This window comes from Juglans regia, chromosome 8, assembly GCF_001411555.2.
Source record: "Juglans regia cultivar Chandler chromosome 8, Walnut 2.0, whole genome shotgun sequence".
In the NCBI taxonomy this organism is placed as follows: domain Eukaryota; kingdom Viridiplantae; phylum Streptophyta; class Magnoliopsida; order Fagales; family Juglandaceae; genus Juglans; species Juglans regia.
The window spans coordinates 16,878,192-16,895,030 of record NC_049908.1 but is presented as its reverse complement, the minus strand read 5'-3'; the positions used below and the strand labels follow the sequence as shown (position 1 = coordinate 16,895,030).

The 16,839-nt window shown below is 36.2% G+C and overlaps 1 protein-coding gene across 4 annotated transcripts; it reads right to left on the bottom strand.

Moving 5' to 3' along the window:
- Positions 1-2,181: 2,181 nt before the first annotated feature.
- LOC109000451 (chromatin assembly factor 1 subunit FAS1) lies at positions 2,182-13,797 on the bottom strand. 4 transcript variants are annotated; one of them, XM_018977313.2, is made up of 13 exons: positions 13,626-13,797; positions 13,039-13,533; positions 11,795-11,894; positions 10,529-10,676; positions 10,325-10,448; positions 9,404-9,675; positions 8,995-9,315; positions 5,241-5,322; positions 4,957-5,097; positions 3,846-4,253; positions 3,575-3,712; positions 2,649-2,691; positions 2,182-2,561 (listed from the first exon to the last, which is right to left on the bottom strand). In XM_018977313.2, exons 2-13 carry the CDS (start codon positions 13,492-13,494, stop codon positions 2,404-2,406), a joined length of 2,391 nt encoding a protein of 796 aa, XP_018832858.1. In that variant the 5' UTR covers positions 13,495-13,533; positions 13,626-13,797; the 3' UTR covers positions 2,182-2,403. The 4 variants fall into 4 exon arrangements, with proteins under 4 accessions (XP_018832858.1, XP_018832860.1, XP_018832859.1 ...); XM_018977315.2 differs by having other exon boundaries at positions 9,404-9,672; positions 13,039-13,796; XM_018977314.2 differs by having other exon boundaries at positions 2,182-2,558; positions 13,039-13,794.
- Positions 13,798-16,839: the final 3,042 nt, after the last annotated feature.

The following is a 16,839-nucleotide window of genomic DNA, read 5'->3' as shown; positions in this document are numbered from 1 at the left end:
TCACTAGATCTATAATTTTTTTTTTGTCTAATTGTTTTTAGAAAATTATAATATAATATAATTATAAATTTTATTCAAAAAAATATAAACTCATTAGAGTTGTATTTTAGATTGCTTTGGCCTCCTAGGCCAACTTTTATATAGGAGGCCAAGGCAATACAATAGTCATTCTTAAGTAATGTGTGACTTACTAAGCCAAGACAATCCATTAACTTGAATTCAAGTTTTTAACAAATTGTATATATTTATATACAATATAAATTATTTATATAGATATAAAAAATAATTTTATTATTATTTTTGGGATGATGCAGAGTTAAGTCCCGCTGGGGTAAGCCCGCCCCCTGCCCCGCATGGGCGGTGCGGGGCAGCCCGCCTACCCATGCGAGGGGGGGACGGACAGGGGTGGGGTAGTGGGGGGTGGGCCCCCGCTGCCCACCCCTAATCCTGCTAATGTGTGGTGAAGGCTGGTGATACATGGGTGATGCCCATTGGCCACCATGCTTTGGCAACGATGAGGACATGGGATGCTTGTGATACCGAATGGTCTATTCTGATACAACAATTTAAGATGGCGAACAATGCTTAAGAGGGAGGCAACCTGTGTTTCATGCCACGTAGATGATTTCCAATTAAGTATATTTTCGAGACGTATAGACACTAAGTCTTCATGATTTTTGTGGGGAAAATCTTCAAAAAAACTAAATTTGTTAGTAAAAATAGCAAGTTGACGAACCTAAGTAATTTATCCTGATTGAGATCATTCAATGCTGAACGATTTTTGCACGGAAAAATTGTTTGTCTTTGAGCTCTTGATCATAATTGTCTGTCTTTTCTTTTCTTTTTTCCTTTTTTTTTTTTTTTTTGTTTTGTTTGTATCATGGTTAAACTAAAATCATCAAACTAAATACAAGTGGGTAAATACTGAAATATTGTTTGAAAATAGAATTCAAGACCTAAAAAAATCTATATCCCGGTTTAGGAATTGAAGAACGCCACATAAACCCATCCGTATTAATCTGACTTTGTGGAACTTTGGATGGGATGACACTACTTGGAAAGTGGGTGCCCATCACATTAATGATGTCTGATGTCATGAATATTGCTATTCGATTTACAACTTTGCATAAAAGGAAAGGTTTATTTGCAACAATGATACACCTTATTGTTTGTTCTAAAACTTGGCCTATGGATCTTGTGTTTTGACATTAACAATGACGCCCTATATGGACGTAAAAGCGGCATAAAAAATTTCAAGGGTTCCCACAGTCAACCAATTCCTAATCTTCAAGCAAGGTAGCATTAATACTTCTTTTGGCCGACAATGGTCTAAATTTTTTTTGTTGCCTAATCGATGCCACTATGAATGGAGCTAAACTATTCGAGCCTCCCAGCGTTCCAGCACTCCTGCCTCCTACCTTTTCAATCAACGAAAATATGGAGCCATGCGAGCATGAGCATGACCATTTTTGTGCACATTTGAGTTTCAACATCACATTAATCCACACTTGAAATTGCATATTAACTTCCTGAAGTTTCACTTGTGCATATACATATACACCAAAATTAACGAAATAAAAGAAAAATAATAGATTAGTACATCAAATTCTTATCTGTTTTTTTTTTATTTTTTGGGAGATGGTCTCACGAGTTAAAGAACCTGAACTTTTGTAGATAAATCCTACAAAATAAATCCATAAATTGATGTGACTTCATAGAATCTGCCAGATCTACTTTATTTTTGTATAATCACTTTATAGCTTAAGTATTTTCCTTTCCCAAAGATCACCTATATATAGTTAAACTATCAATTGTTTCAGTCTGGCCAATTACTCTCTAAATCCTGCCCTTTTTTAAAGTTAAGAGATTTGGTGAATATTTTTTCCTTTGATTCCTCCCCCAATTTTAGCTGTTTTCCTTCAGAAGCATTGTTAGAATCTCCTGACTTATTTAAAAGCCATGTGATCTAGCCTTTGTAAATTCTGGCAGGATTTCCACTTTTTGGGAGAAAAATAAAGCACCCTATTACTATTACTAGTTTGTTGGCTGAATTGGGTTCCCCACGTAGTGACTGAGAGACCCACCAAGAAGACCCATATCAAGACCTAGCTCCATAACCAGTCGAGCATACACTAACAGGTAAAGCAGGAACTGTCATGTAGTTTTTACTAACACAATAAATTCATCCAAGACACTGTAGTTTACATTTCTGCATGAGTCTTACAACTCTTTAGTTTGACATTCAAAGGCTCGTTTTTTATCTTGGCGCTAGCTATGAAAGGTGGCATTGTAAGAGAACAAAAAAACATTCATACAAAAGGCGTTTCCAAATGGAACATGATGGGAGGAAAATCGTAAGAGAACCAAAGCACTAAACAAGATTACGGAGGCAATAGTTTTTTATTATATGTGCAACTGTGATTCCCCCTGGTCAGCAAGACCTGGCTTCAAAGATGTCTGAGGAGAGGTTTCATTGGGATTGATACTTTTTCCAGTAGGTGGCAGACACCTTTTCGAAAAGAATGTAGCAATATTTGTTGCCCTCCTTCCATCCTTTTCTGCTAATTAAAAAGGAAAACTGGTTCAATCTCAGAGAAATAAATCCTTCAGATGAAATCAAGACACTATAGATTGGTGCACAAGTGTACCTGAGGGTGACAAGCCAAGCTTGTCCAAAATTTCTTTCTTAACCTACACCACAAAACAAATCCAAATTGTCTTATCAATTTTCAAAGCTGAGAAAACACTACCCTAGAGAATGTGATTTTCTCATCAAAAGGCTTTCAGACCCAAATGCAAGATCTCAATCATTCAAGTCCTCTGTACAGGCAGAAAGTGGTCAATTGGTGGAGGGCTTTATTAGGTAAATAGGTTGGTGCATCAAGGAGAGACAAGTGAAAACTGATGCCAGTAATTTAATTCACCAATTTTTATCTGTTCAACCTCTGCCTATCTTACCCAATCTCCTTTCTCTTTCCCGCTTTATTTTGTGCTGAGAAACAATGTACTAACCTTTGTTGGAGTAAAAAATTTGGAATAAACTATCATACACCAGAAGTGACAAGTGCTGTGCACTGCATTCATCAAGTGGATTGGGTATTCATATTTTTGCAATTAAGGGAAGGGAGATTTTCTAAGTATTCGGAAATATGAAATTTTGAACTTAAAATATCAGCAAGGTTATAGTTATCCATTAGTCAAGGAGATTTATTCCCATAAAAATTACTATTTGTCGCATCCTTTTATTCGTTTTCATATTTTTCAAATTTCTTGTAGGATTCAAAAGCAACCTTAAACATTGAGCAGAATGTAGATTGCTAGGTGCATCTGGGTTTAAAAGACTTCCAAGGAAGTAAGTTTCTATGTAGCACAAAATAAAATTTTCAATTATGATATTCTATTTATTTTTTCTACCCTTTTAGGGTAAACTTTGCCAATTTATAAGGAGATTTTTACAAGTGACCTCACAAACTAATGTGGCTTAATGTTATACGTTGAATTATAAAAAAATTCTTATTTTATTATTCTTTACTGATGCTTGAAAAATGCATCACCACACAGAAAAGTCACTGACCTGCCAATGATTATCCACAAAATCTGATATCTCACGCACTTTACTCCTTAACTGAGACTTTGAGGCAGCAGGTAACTTATGCTGTAAAGATTCTACAACCTTGTTGATTCCCTGAGGGGATGACCGAATCACAGACACCTGAAATCAGCATGACTACAGTTTTAACCAAGGGCAAAGGATTGCAAGCCACCATAGTAAAATCCATGGCAACACCAAAATATATCTGAAAGTATCACTGCTCACCCCAACAGAAATGAAACACAGAACTTACAATTGTAGGTAATTCTGATTCCGGTATAGCATTCACAATTGACATCGGAGTGGTGCTACCTTTGCCACCAGATAGACAAGCTTCTTGATCCTCATCTTGCATATTTTCAATTGAGATCTCTACAGGTGGACCATGAGGAAAAGCACACATACTCAGAGCTTGCAAACAAGTTTGCTCCAGTTTAGGAGTACCACTAAGATCTTCAGCCGCTAACAAAGCAGCCTTCTCATGCATCAAATTTAATATAATCAATGGCTGGTTTTTCCTAAGAGCCTGCTCCGTCAAATTGTATAAACACTTTTTCTGTCGAAGCAATGAGCAGAACTCCTGGTTCTTTAGGTCCGGCTTACAATTAGGTGAGCTTCTGACTTCAACTCCATTGCTTTCCACTCGGTCAACTTGTACTCCCTGCACACACAAAACAAGCAAGTTTCAAAATAGTATTTCATGTAGCTTTGATAGTGCTTGCAAGAAGAGATCCTATAGACTGAGCTTTTAGGTTAGGCGAATTGTCTGGAGGGTGCACAAGACAGTTGAACCTATGGCCAGATCTCTCCTCTGGTCAGATAAACAAACAGTGAATTTAAAGTGATACTCTCATAAGTTGGTTTGGGTTCCTTTCCATCTTTCATAATTTTTAGTTATGTTCTAGAGGGTCCACTTCAAAGAAATTAAAAAAATAAATAAATAAAAAGAGAAGAATAAGATGAGAAAGAGAAGGGTGTAATCCAGATAAATGCAAATCCACATCATAATGAAAGATTCCTCTGCTTACAGTCACATCATTATATCTTCATTACCACAAGCATAAGGGTAAATCTGAGTAAACTTAAAGCAAAATAATATTTAAACAAGGATTTTTTAAGACCCTAAAAGAGTACACTAAACAGGTTTCCAACATCAGCGTGAATGAAATGCTTCAATGAGATCCCACACTCTCATACTTCTAGTTAAAAAGTTGTAGCCACTTTCATCATATTTATAGTTTATGAACCAATATAAACATCATCTTACTTGTTCTTGAAAAGGAAGGGATTAAGAGAGAAAGTTCCATTGGGCCATTAAAATGAGAAAGGGCAAAACACAGGATCTCAAATGGTAGAGCTCAAACCTCATTTTCGGAAAGATAGCCATCAGGTACAAAAAAACCATCTTCACTTTCATCTTCATCATCAACTCTTGAACATCCTTCCTCCAAAATGTCTTCATCTTCGTCCTTATCGCAATCTGAAAGACTTTCACCAGGGTCATCCTGGACAATTAGGATGTTAGTTTTGGATGTAAGCATCATAATATTTTTTTTATAGGTAAAAAAAATTAATTCAAAAAATTCAAATTTTTTTTAGGGTGTAAGCATTATAATATTTAATGTCATTTACAAAACTATGTCAGTACCTCTTCCCATTCCTCATCGCTATCCTCCTCATAATTCACATCTGGATCCTTCTTAAAAGGGCGGCGTGGGCAAACAACATGACTGGAAAGAAGGATTAAATCACAGTACATCAATGCCAAACTCAACTGTGTAGGATTCTAAGCATCTAAGCAACACCCCAAGTGAGGCATCTCAGTCAAATTTAACAACAATGTGGTACATCAGTTGTATCTTAATGCAAATCCATACACATCTCAAGCAAGCTAGACTATGAGGTATTTATATAATGTCAGAATATTCAATTTTCTACTATTATATATCAAAGGCAGGAAAAGTAGAAATAAAATCTGGCTTTAAAGTGACTAGGAGAAGAGAATAAGGGGTAATTTGGAAGATGGGATGGTTACATCTCTCATCTCATCTCGTTTCCTTCCCAAATATCATTCAAACACAAACACTTCTCAATTTCAAATCTTCAACTTTTTTATCTAATCATTACCTAATCATTACAATTTTTCCAAACTTCTAAACAAAACACAAAAACAATTCAACTTTTACAAATCCCAAAATAAAAATTATATTAAAAAATTATTTCCTAACAATATTTTAACTTTATAATATTTATATTTAATTTTTTCTCTCTTTTTCCAAAACCCCATAAAACATCATAACTCAAATCATTTCACTATTATTCACAGATTTATCATCTCATCTCATTCCACAAGCATCCCATAAATTGTGGAAGAAGAGAATAAGAAGTTGTAAGTATATAAAAAGAACACACCAAACTTCAGCAGACAACTCAAGCTGATCATACCTGCATTTACCTAAAACAAGGTGGGGGCAGGCACTGTATGTCTTGATCATGCATTAGAGCTAGAGAGAACCATCACCTTCTCTCTAAGAAAACCTCCCCAAGCCACAACTAGCTTGAGGGGGTGGGAGCTTTGGCTCCTGCCCCCTCACTCCCTTCTTGTTTTTCTAGTTTACGTTTGTGTTTTCCTTTCTTTTCTATGTTTTTAATAGGTCTAATAAAGGAGGTGATCCCAGTCTCAACAATTTTCTTTCGTCTCTGTTCGCCTTCACAAATCCACAAATTCTCTGGGTTTTGGAAGTGCCGCCTATTTGGTTGCAGGGTGGGATGTGCCGGTCGAGTTTGGATGTGCGATGGTGCTCGTGCAGTGTGCAATGGCCGTGCTCTGTGCGATGGGTGCCAGTGCACATGATGGATGTGCAACCTGGAGCCGCCTAGGTGGCTGTGACGGTCATCAATGGGTGGTTGTGCAATGGCCATCAAAAGGTCATGCGATGGTCAGGCTCATGATGAGTGCCGCCTGGTGCGATGGTCATCGATGGGCTGGCAGGTGTTCGTGAGGACAAAAAAAAACCGTAAGGGGAGGGGGGTCACAGGCATAGCAGGAGGTAGAAAAAAGAAAAAAATAACAAGAGAGAAGAGGCTGCACAAAAAGGTAAGTTTGAAGCCCTAGTGAGGTGGTGAGCTGCCTGGAACGAACGCAACTGGAGCAAGAGATGGTCGAGAGCGGCGGGCGATGCTATGGTCGTCGTCGTGCGGCGAAGCTCATGCGTAGGAGGGTCTTTTGTGCAGTGGAGGTTGGTGTCCGTGCAAGCTGGGTGCCCGTGCCATCTGGGCTCGAGAAGCCGATGCTTGCGGTGGGCGCGCCACTGGGCTCATGCCGGTGCTCGTGGTGGGCGGCGGTAGCAGAGTGGGGGACAGGCTAGGAAGAGTGCAATGGAGGGGGGCAACAGCAATGAAGAATCATAGGAAGGAGAAGAAGAAAATAAAAGGAAAAGAATAAAGAATAAAGAAAGTAGAAGGGGCAACGGGATATAAAGAGATGAAACCCAAAGCCCCCACTTGCAATTTTTTTATGTATTTTTGTATTTTTTAATATATTTACTTTTTGCAGTTTTTTGCGTTTAATAATTAATAAAAAAGAAATAGGCTATTGGACTTAGTGTCCATAGCAACAGAGTCTCGTACTCCTACTTGGAAGGATGGAGGGGGCTAGTACTTCTCTTCTTTTGGAAAATGGGTCATTCAATTCTGTTTTTACAGAGCGCTCTCTCTGTTAGGAGAGAATTTTATAGAAATTAAGACAATGTCAGCCACAAAGGAATTTGTATGCGGGAGTGCCCCAGAGCAGATGCGTAATTTGACTTGTAGTCTAGGTTTTTCCTATATTGATAAGTCACAACTGTAACTTCGGTTCATCGAATGAAATGAAGTCTGTTTCCATAAAATAAAAAAATAAAAAAATAAAAAAAATAAAAAAAATAAAAAAAAAAACAAATAGTCTAAATATTTGAACAGAGAAACAGCAAAATTTATATGGTGGGTTAAAACTTAATGAAACATTTTTCTGATTACTTTTACAATCTTGATGCTAATCATTTATTAAAAAAAAACAAATCTCATTACTAAGATCCACACCTAGGGGCAAACGGAAGGGGGCTGGCCCACAGAAAATCCATTGTCCTCCCATGTCTCTTTACAATGATTTTATAAAAATTCTTTTCGGTCCCTAAAAATTTTAAAATAACCATCTTGGACTTAAAAAATCCATAATGCCATTTTTCCAAAAAAAATATAATACTTTTTTCAAAAATCTAAAGAAATATAAATAAATTTAGTTTTGGGCAATAGAAAAACAATTTAATCCAATATTTATTTTTTTGTTACATTTAAAAATTAAAAGTATGTATAAGATTTTCTAAAAGCTTAAAAATTTATTTTTTATTTTAAAAACTTGAAGCACAACTTTTTTTTCATCCTCCATTGATTGAACCTCTTTCCAATTCTAATTTGTTTCTCTTCTCCACTAACAATTTTGAAGGGGAGCACTCAATACGCAAAGTTTACAGTTGAACTAGGAAAAATTATTTAAGCAAGTAAAGAATACATATGTTGAGCTCCCAAGGAAGGAGAATTTAAACCCCCCCCCCCCCAAGCCTCTTCATCTTTTTAAGATTATTGATCTTTTGTTATCATGAACATGCTTATAGGTTGATGAATATGTTGATCACAAACATACATTATGTATAATGCTAGCTCATCGCAACCCATTGAATTGAAAAGGAGAAATGCACACAAATTAATTAGAAATGCTCATCTATAGTAATCTACAAAAGCATAACCTAGTAATCCATTATTGATGCATTCGTATGAAATTACGCATGGCAGGCCAACAACTAATAAGATAGTTATCTACAAGAACACCTGATAGACAACTCTGCTTTTTCTAAAACATTCTAATAATATCAAGCTTAGTCCCACACGACGGAAGACAACATCAAACTAATGTTACAATAGCTTACCTTTTTGTGTCATACACCATAAATTTAGGTTTATATCTCAATATGTCAAATTTTCAGTTGAAGAGAAACCATTATCTAAAAATCTTGACCTCTCATGTACTTAAAACTGAATTATGTATCCTTATGCTGATGAATATGTTGATCATAAACATGCAGTATGCATTCTAAAAGCTCATCATGACCCATGGAAGTGAAGAAGAGGCATGCTCGCATATAGATTAGAATTGTCCACCTATAGTTATCCAAAAAAGCATGACATAGAAATTAATTATTTGACACATCCATAAGAAATTAAGCATTGTAGGCTGATAAGTTATAAGCTAGTCTACAAGAACATTTTTCACAGAAAACTCTGCTTTTTCTAAAATATTCTAATAAGATTAAGCTTGGACTCACAAAATGGAAAACAAAAGTCAAACTAATGTGCCAATAGCTTACCTTCTTTTATGCCAAATACCATAAAATGCAGGTCTGTGGCTCTTATCAAACTGCAATAGCTGTTTCCCTCGGTTGCACTTATTGACAACGGGCAGGGAACTATCCACATTATTATGGCATGATCTTTCATCAGAAATCCTTTCTCCCCATCCATCTGCAAGCTTATCTATGTTCATGTCATCATCATGAGCCAGTCCTCTACTAATTGAGAGCTTAATTTCCTTAAATAGTTCGGTCTTAGGCTTACGACGTACACCCCAATGCTGTTTTCTGTTTGAACGAAGAGAATGACCTAAGTGGCGCCAAGATGACAAGTGCGACCTGCATAATGTAAGAGAAAAAAAATAGATACAAGAGTTTTTGAGGAAGATAGCTCACAACGCTAAACAGAATGATAAAGGAGACATACTTGCTGATCTCACTCGCATCGATATCATTTGATGAAAGGATACAGTCCATCACATTAGTTACAGCAACAAGCATGTTTTCATATTTTTGACTTGATGAATCAGATGTGGTTGCTTTGGCTGAAGATTTGTCATGCTCGCATGATGGGCTAGTTTTGCTTCTTTTTAGAAAACGTTCCATGATTGAAGCTTGCTTTTGTATAGAAAGTTGCTTTTTCAGTTCAGCTTCTTCCTTTTCTCGACGCCGTTGCTCCTTCTCAGCTTCTTGTTCCTGCTTCAAATGAATATAAGCAAGCAGGAAATGATCAAGCAAAGAGAACTTACAACAGTTGAGTCAGCAATATAAAACTTCATTAGATCAATGGCTTCAACACTTATCTATTCAGATACACATCAAATAGTATCCTCACATAAATACAGAACATTCCATAAACAAAGCTCTTTGCAAGAATGTAAAGATCTTGTTCTGCACAAGAAGCCATTGCATCTATGTGAGACTTATTTTTAGTTTATTTTTTACTTCTTTATTGTAAGTTGTAAAAGTTCCATAATCTACAAACTCAAACATATAGCCAAAGTAAAGACTATTAGAAAAGCAACCATAATCAAGATCCCCTAGAATTCCTAATGTATTCTACCACATGGAATTCTTTAATGATACAACCATTCTTTTCAAAATTAAACGGATGAGATTTTGTCACATCAACATTTTATCACTTATAAAGTGTGTTAAATGAAATAACACTATGATGATAAATGTTAAATTAGTATACGTAATAAATGCTAATGCCATAACATCTTAACCATGTAATCTGAAAGTAATGACTATGATTTAAGAATTTTGTAAACCAGAACACTCCAAGAATTATAAGGAATAATTTTCTACCATAAATAAATTCCATTAAAAGATAAATCGCACTTACAGCTTGCCCTTTTTCCTTTTGAAGTTCACGTTCCAGTCTTTTCTTCTCCTTTTCAACTTCTCTTTTATTTCTTTCCAATTCTTTGACTAGCAGTTTCTCTTCACGTTTTGCTTCCCTTTCAGCCCTACAACAGCAAGTTCAGAGAAAATGTTAGAAAAACAAATTAAAAGCACACAAACTGATAGACCAACTGCAAATACGTACATGTCTGCTCCATTTTTCTGTAACAGATTCTCCATATATGAACGAATATCTCCTTCATTATGCACTTTAACAAGCTTTTCAGATGCCTTGCAAAGGTCACGCTTGTAATTCCCATCACTCCCAGAGTTTTGTAATGCTGCCATCATTCCTGATACATGACACAAACTATATTAGACTGCAAGACACAGGATGAATATCTGCAGATAGAAAAATGATCAACAGCCTTAAAATATTACCAAAGTTCTGCAATACATCGGAATACATCTGTATGAAACTCCTGACTTAATTACTCTATAACTCCCTATGCACCATTTGTTTGGAGCTTTAAACTTTTTCCCTTTTGTCCAATCAATGAGAGGGATCGCAATTTCTATTGCCTGTGGCTTGTTGATTCCCATCATGCTTGAAAACATAATATTTTAAAATCATCAATACATATGATGATGTGAGAATCATGCCCCCCAAAGAGGAAACATTCTCAAGACTGCAAAATCCCGACAGCAATTGCCAAAATTTGACCTAGAGCAGATGAATGTCCAACATGGAAAAGTGGAAACTTATTTGAATTCTACACATTCTTTATAGAAATTTTCCATTGACTCATTTCCCTCTCTAACCTCATTTTGGAAAACACGGAATGCTGTTCCCCTTAAGCAACCCCCTCCCCACCTTTAGTTTATTGTTTTGTCCTTTATTTTCTTCAGAACAAAGGTTATATTCATGTGAAGATTCTGTCAAAGGTCAGTCAGTACAATTAACAAAAATAAATGCACTGCACCCCAAGTCGTGTTACCAATCTCAACTCACCTCTGCTATTTTCATTAATGATCATGCTACACAATTTTCAGCACAAATCAGTCATAATTGATGACAAACAACAAACCCTTAATCAGGGGCAGAACCAGAAAATTTAGTTTGGGGGGGGTCAAGTTAAGAAAAAATAATTTTGGAGGAGCCAAATACTAATTTTTATATAGTCTACTTTATAAAAACACCTTCTAAAACCTAATTTTCATCAAATTTTAAAAATTTTGGGGGGGCCAAAGCCTTAAGGTAGTTCCACCCCTGCCCTTAACCATGGCACATAAAGTATAAGCCAATTCACTTTATGGCCACTGCCTTCATTAAATTCAATCAGACCGGAAGCAAAGAATAAGAACAAAGATGAAAATTGAAACCCTACGCCTCTATCTGAATATGCTTATGTACTGCAAGAAAAAAAAAATGAATGAATAAATTAAGCCATATATTGACTCAAATACTTACCAGAAACAGCAGTAATCCTCTCGTGGATCTTTTTACGACATGCACGCCTGAAGTTCAATGCTACACGCGCAGATCTTGGAATTAACTTCACATCTCTAGTCTATAAGATAAGTAATAAAAAAAATTCAATTAATACACCTGCGGAGATTAGATAAACCAAATAAACAGAGATTGAGAAATTTAAAAAAAAAAAAAAAGGTTCAATGTATCCTACAGACACAATGAACTGTAAGCTGCTATTCCCCCAAAAAATTTGGTAAAATGCGATAACAAATAACACTGCACATAGGAACACAAGAAAGACTCAGGACACCCAACACCAACTCAATACATTGCAAAAAGACACGCACACACACATATCCAGTAAGCTCTGCAAATTAAAGAACAAAGATCAAGAGAACGTGATACACAGAAAATGAAAAAAAAAAATAATATAGCAAAAATATAAAATATCCCATAAAACTAAACAGGATTATTATTAACCCATTTTAGATACCATGTTAAAGATCAAGAACGATAAACACATAAAGCAGATAAAAGAATAGTGATATTTTGCATAAATTAATGAAACTGTTCACTCTCAGTTCCAAATTGAATGCACGAGCATTTTTAGGCATGTCCCCATAGCAAGGGAATTTTGAGCATGATTCACATACACATCAATCATTAAGGCGGATACAAAATATATTGATTTGGAAAATGAGATTGGATCCAACAATAAGCATACTACAATGCAAAAAAATGCAGAGTAACGATGAAGCATTCAGAAACTACCACTAAAGTTAATGTTATTACCAGCTGAAAACTAACTAGAAAATATTGACACGAGATCAATAAAGATTAATATCTAGAACATTCCCGTCGTGCCACAACCAAAAATGAAAAGGCAAATAGGAAATGTTAAACGCCCTAAGCAAAGCAAGTAATGCCCAGGACATCCTCTTCCAACACCATCAACAACCTAAACAGATTTACAATACGTATCCCATCCCCTAACATCAAATTAAGCACGCCAACCGAAAACCGCCTGAAACAAAGAAACCCAGATAGCAAAACAGTAAATAAAAACCCTAACCAAGTAAGAACTTATAAAAAACCAACACCATATCAGACATGCACGACAATCACCACAACCGAGAAGATGTCACCCCAATACCGATTCAAACACGGTGGAACGCATTTTTATTACAGCAAATCCATTAAGCAAGAACCAACAAAAATCCAGGGAAGCTCATAATTATCACCTCCCAACACCAAAGGCACTCCTCGGACTCGTCCTCCAGCACATCCGCCTCCGCGTTCGGCACCCCATACATCATCCTCTGCCCCACAAAGAGAACAGTGCTCTTCACCGACGCCAACGTCATCCCATTTCCCCTCACCTTCTCGTAAATCTCTTCCACAAGCCTCGACAACGGAAGCTCACTTTCTTCCATCGACGCCGCAACCACCGCATTGTTCGAATTGCATACACCCAAGTCAAAATCAACTCTCTCATTCTTCACTTCCTTATAGTATTTGAACAATCCAGCGAGTTCTACGCGAAGAGATTCGATTTGGGCCGCTTTTTCCTCAGGGTTCGGGGGCTCTGGTGCCAAAGAAGCCCTCTTTCGCTTCTGGGTCTTCCTTGGTCGGTCCTGACTGTTCATCTTCCGATCCTTCGGGTCCTCGTCCAAGTCGATTACCACCGTGTCCACCATTTTTCCAACCGCAACAACAAACCCAAACCCCAGAAGTCACTGACGGAATCAAACCCCAAAAGAAATGAGAGTGAAAACAAAAAACAGAAATAAAATATTTAGCACAGACCCCGCAGGGCGAAGGAGCGAACCAGCCTCGTTTGAAGATCTGGGGAATGGTGCCAATGGAAGGATAAAAGTCACTCGTTCGGTGAGCCAGTGTTTGATCTGGTTCAATGCTAACTCTGCTAAGTTTTTGTTAAAAGCGAAAAAGAAAAAAACAATTAAAGATTTTTCGCGCCAAGGAAAGAAAAAGTGAGGTTTGGCTCCAAAAGTTGGCGCGCCATTTTTTTGTGTTTTGGCATGCTTCACTCAAGTCGGTTTCGGCGCGGTTGCTTAACGCTGCACCTGAGGTCCTAAAGGCTGAAGTCGACCATTGGATCCACCTATACAACTAAAGGCATTTATTCAATTTTAATATGTTCTTTGGATGCTAATATTTAGGGGCCTAATTGATTTGGTTTCGGTTCATTTTAGACATATTTTAATATTAAATCAATATAAATCATTTTTAAAAATCTGAAAATTGATACAGATTAATTCATTACCAACATCGAAACTTTTAATTTTTTAAATTTCGATTTAGTTCGACTTGATTTACAGGTGTGATTTGATTTTTGAATTATCCAACTCTAATCTCTACTCGTGGATGGAAATCTGTCAATTTTGAACACTGCCAAATTTCAATCTCTACTCCACTTTTTTTTAAATACAAATACTCTTCAAAGGAAAAATAAAAATTTATGTGTTATATCAAATGCTTTATTAAATTTATAAGATTGATTTTATGTTATATCAAATATTATATTAATTTTATTTTATAAGATTAATAAGCATGAATAATAAGATGTTGATTTCATATTCTATTAATTAGTATATAATACATAATATAAAAAATTATATTAACATATTTTATATATAATATAAGAAATTAAATATATATTTCGGTTCGGTTTCATTCAGTCCAAACTGGTTTTTAAAATATGAAAACCAGTATCGAACCAGTTTTGATTCGGTTTCAATTCTTAAGAATCGTAATAGACCAAATTGGTAGGTTCGATTTAGTTTGTTCGACACATTTTCTGATTTTTTTACCCTTACTAATATTATATTTTAATGAGCATTCAACAATACAAGAAAAATAGAGAATAAAGTGTTCCAAATAAAAATGAGTAATGTTAGATATAAGATCTAAATAGACAAGTCTCATAAAAGTCTTTTGTAAAAAAATGAATCTCACTAATAAAGAATAATTTTTTTTTACATTTTCTTAATGTGGGGTCTACTTTTTTGTAAGGGTTTGCATGGAACTTGTCTATTTGAGACTTTTATTATTATTATTATTAAAGAGCCGAAAATCACTTATCCACTAGTGATCTCATCCCAATTTTATTAATAAACACTCACTTATAGCGAAGGAAAATCGTAGTTACAGACCAATACCTGAGGATACAATATAAAGTTCCAAAACCAAGTATCAAAATAACCTAGTTTTTGCTACCCAAAAAACAAAAAGACTGAGAAAAAAAACAAAACAAGCAACAAAACCCCACCTGCAAAAAAAAGTTAGCACAACACAAATAGACAATAAAGTCTTACCAAACCAACACAGCGACCAAACATCACCTGAGGGTTGACTCTAACAGCAACGCAAAGATAGTAAACCAAGTTTATCCAATCGAATTAATCCTCGAAGATCGTAGGCAAATCCCCAATAATATTCCATTCCGTGTTAAGACCAGCCGCCACGCTCCGAGCCAACCAGTCAGCAACTCTATTTCCTTCCCTATAAACGTGCCGAGCTACCCAAACCATCGAGTCCATAAGGACAAGTATATCCTCCCAAAAATCCTCTAAATACCATACTCCACATCTCCTCCTATTCCACCACGAGATTATCACTTGAGAATCTAATTCTATTTCCTCAAAATTAATCTCTATATTTTAACAGGCTTTAAGACCCTGTAACAAAGCTAACAACTAAGCTCTATTATTTGAACCGAAGCCAATATGAGAATTAAAAGTATGAACCAAGTGTCCTTGATCATTTCTAATAATACCACCCAGCCCTGTAGAACCTGGGTTTCCTAGACTACTATCATCTGTATTCAATTTAAACCACCCTTGAGCAGGTTTTTGCCAAGCCACAAGCTTTAAATACTGTCTCACGGAGACTTTAGGCGTAATTTGCAAAGCTTGTAAAATCTACAATTCGTACGTAGAACATTTCTTAACATTTTTCATGTCTTGACTTATTGAGCCCATCCAATTCTTAATAGTATGCCAAACCGCACTGATAGATTGAGTGCGCCCCTCCATACGGGCAGTGCATCTTCTACACCAAAGATGCAAACTAATAATCGATGGAAGTAGCCTCACAAAAATTCCCACTTGAGAGTCGGTTGACGTCTAAACCAGGTCATCACCGTCTCCATCCAAGTACGGCCAAGAGGTAGACCAAAAATATTACCACAATAACACCATATGTTAGTAGCAAACTCTCCTCCAAACAGAACATGATTTTGATCCTCATACTTACCTACTTCACAACAATCACAACAAGAAACTATCGGGATCCCAATCTGTCTAAGACTATCATCAACGCTCAAAGCCATATTCCATGCTCTCCACATAAAAACCAAAATTTTAAGAGGCAACAACCTATGGCACATCCAAGAATGCCAATCCAAACTTGACCCTCTCATTAGAATGCAATCTCAAGCTGATTTAGTAGAAAAATTACCACTCTCATGTTTAGTCCAAATCAACACATCAGACCCCTCCTTACAACCGGCCAAAGCCTCTATAATATCATCCACATTGTCTTGACCCACTAACGAAACCAACAACTCCATATCCCAACTATTATTCAATTTACACTCCTTAACTTTAAGCAACGGAGTCCTCACAATCTGGAAATCCTCAAATAACGAACCCCTATCCCTCCATTTATCATACCAAAATAAAATATTCCCCTCCTCACTCTCCACTTTGAATTATTCAGCACATCGGGAATACTCTTAACTATCATTTTCTAAAATCTCGTTCCTTTTTTCATATCAATGAGAGACCAAGGTGAAGAGCCCACATATTTTCCTTTAAAAAAAATTTTCCATAAGGATTTACCTTGAATTAAATTCCATGCAAGCCGCATATGCAATGCTTTTTGCATAACCTCTAAGTTACGCAAACCCAGACCCCCTTCCTTTATTGGCTTACAAATATTGTCTCATACCACCCACTTTTTTTTTGCTTTACCATTCACCTCACCCTAGAAAAATGTACTCATCATACGGTTTAACACTT

What these genes read in the sequence shown, in the direction of transcription:
- LOC109000451 (XM_018977313.2), bottom strand. Translation starts at nt 13,494, where the DNA reads ATGGTGGACACGGTGGTAATCGACTTGGACGAGGACCCGAAGGATCGG. An exon ending in GCGATGAGGAATGGGAAGAG is followed by an intron (nt 5,098 to 5,240) that starts GTACTGACATAG and finishes CTAATTGTCCAG; the next exon opens with GATGACCCTGGTGAAAGTCT. An exon ending in AATCAGAATTACCTACAATT is followed by an intron (nt 3,713 to 3,845) that starts GTAAGTTCTGTG and finishes TGCTGATTTCAG; the next exon opens with GTGTCTGTGATTCGGTCATC.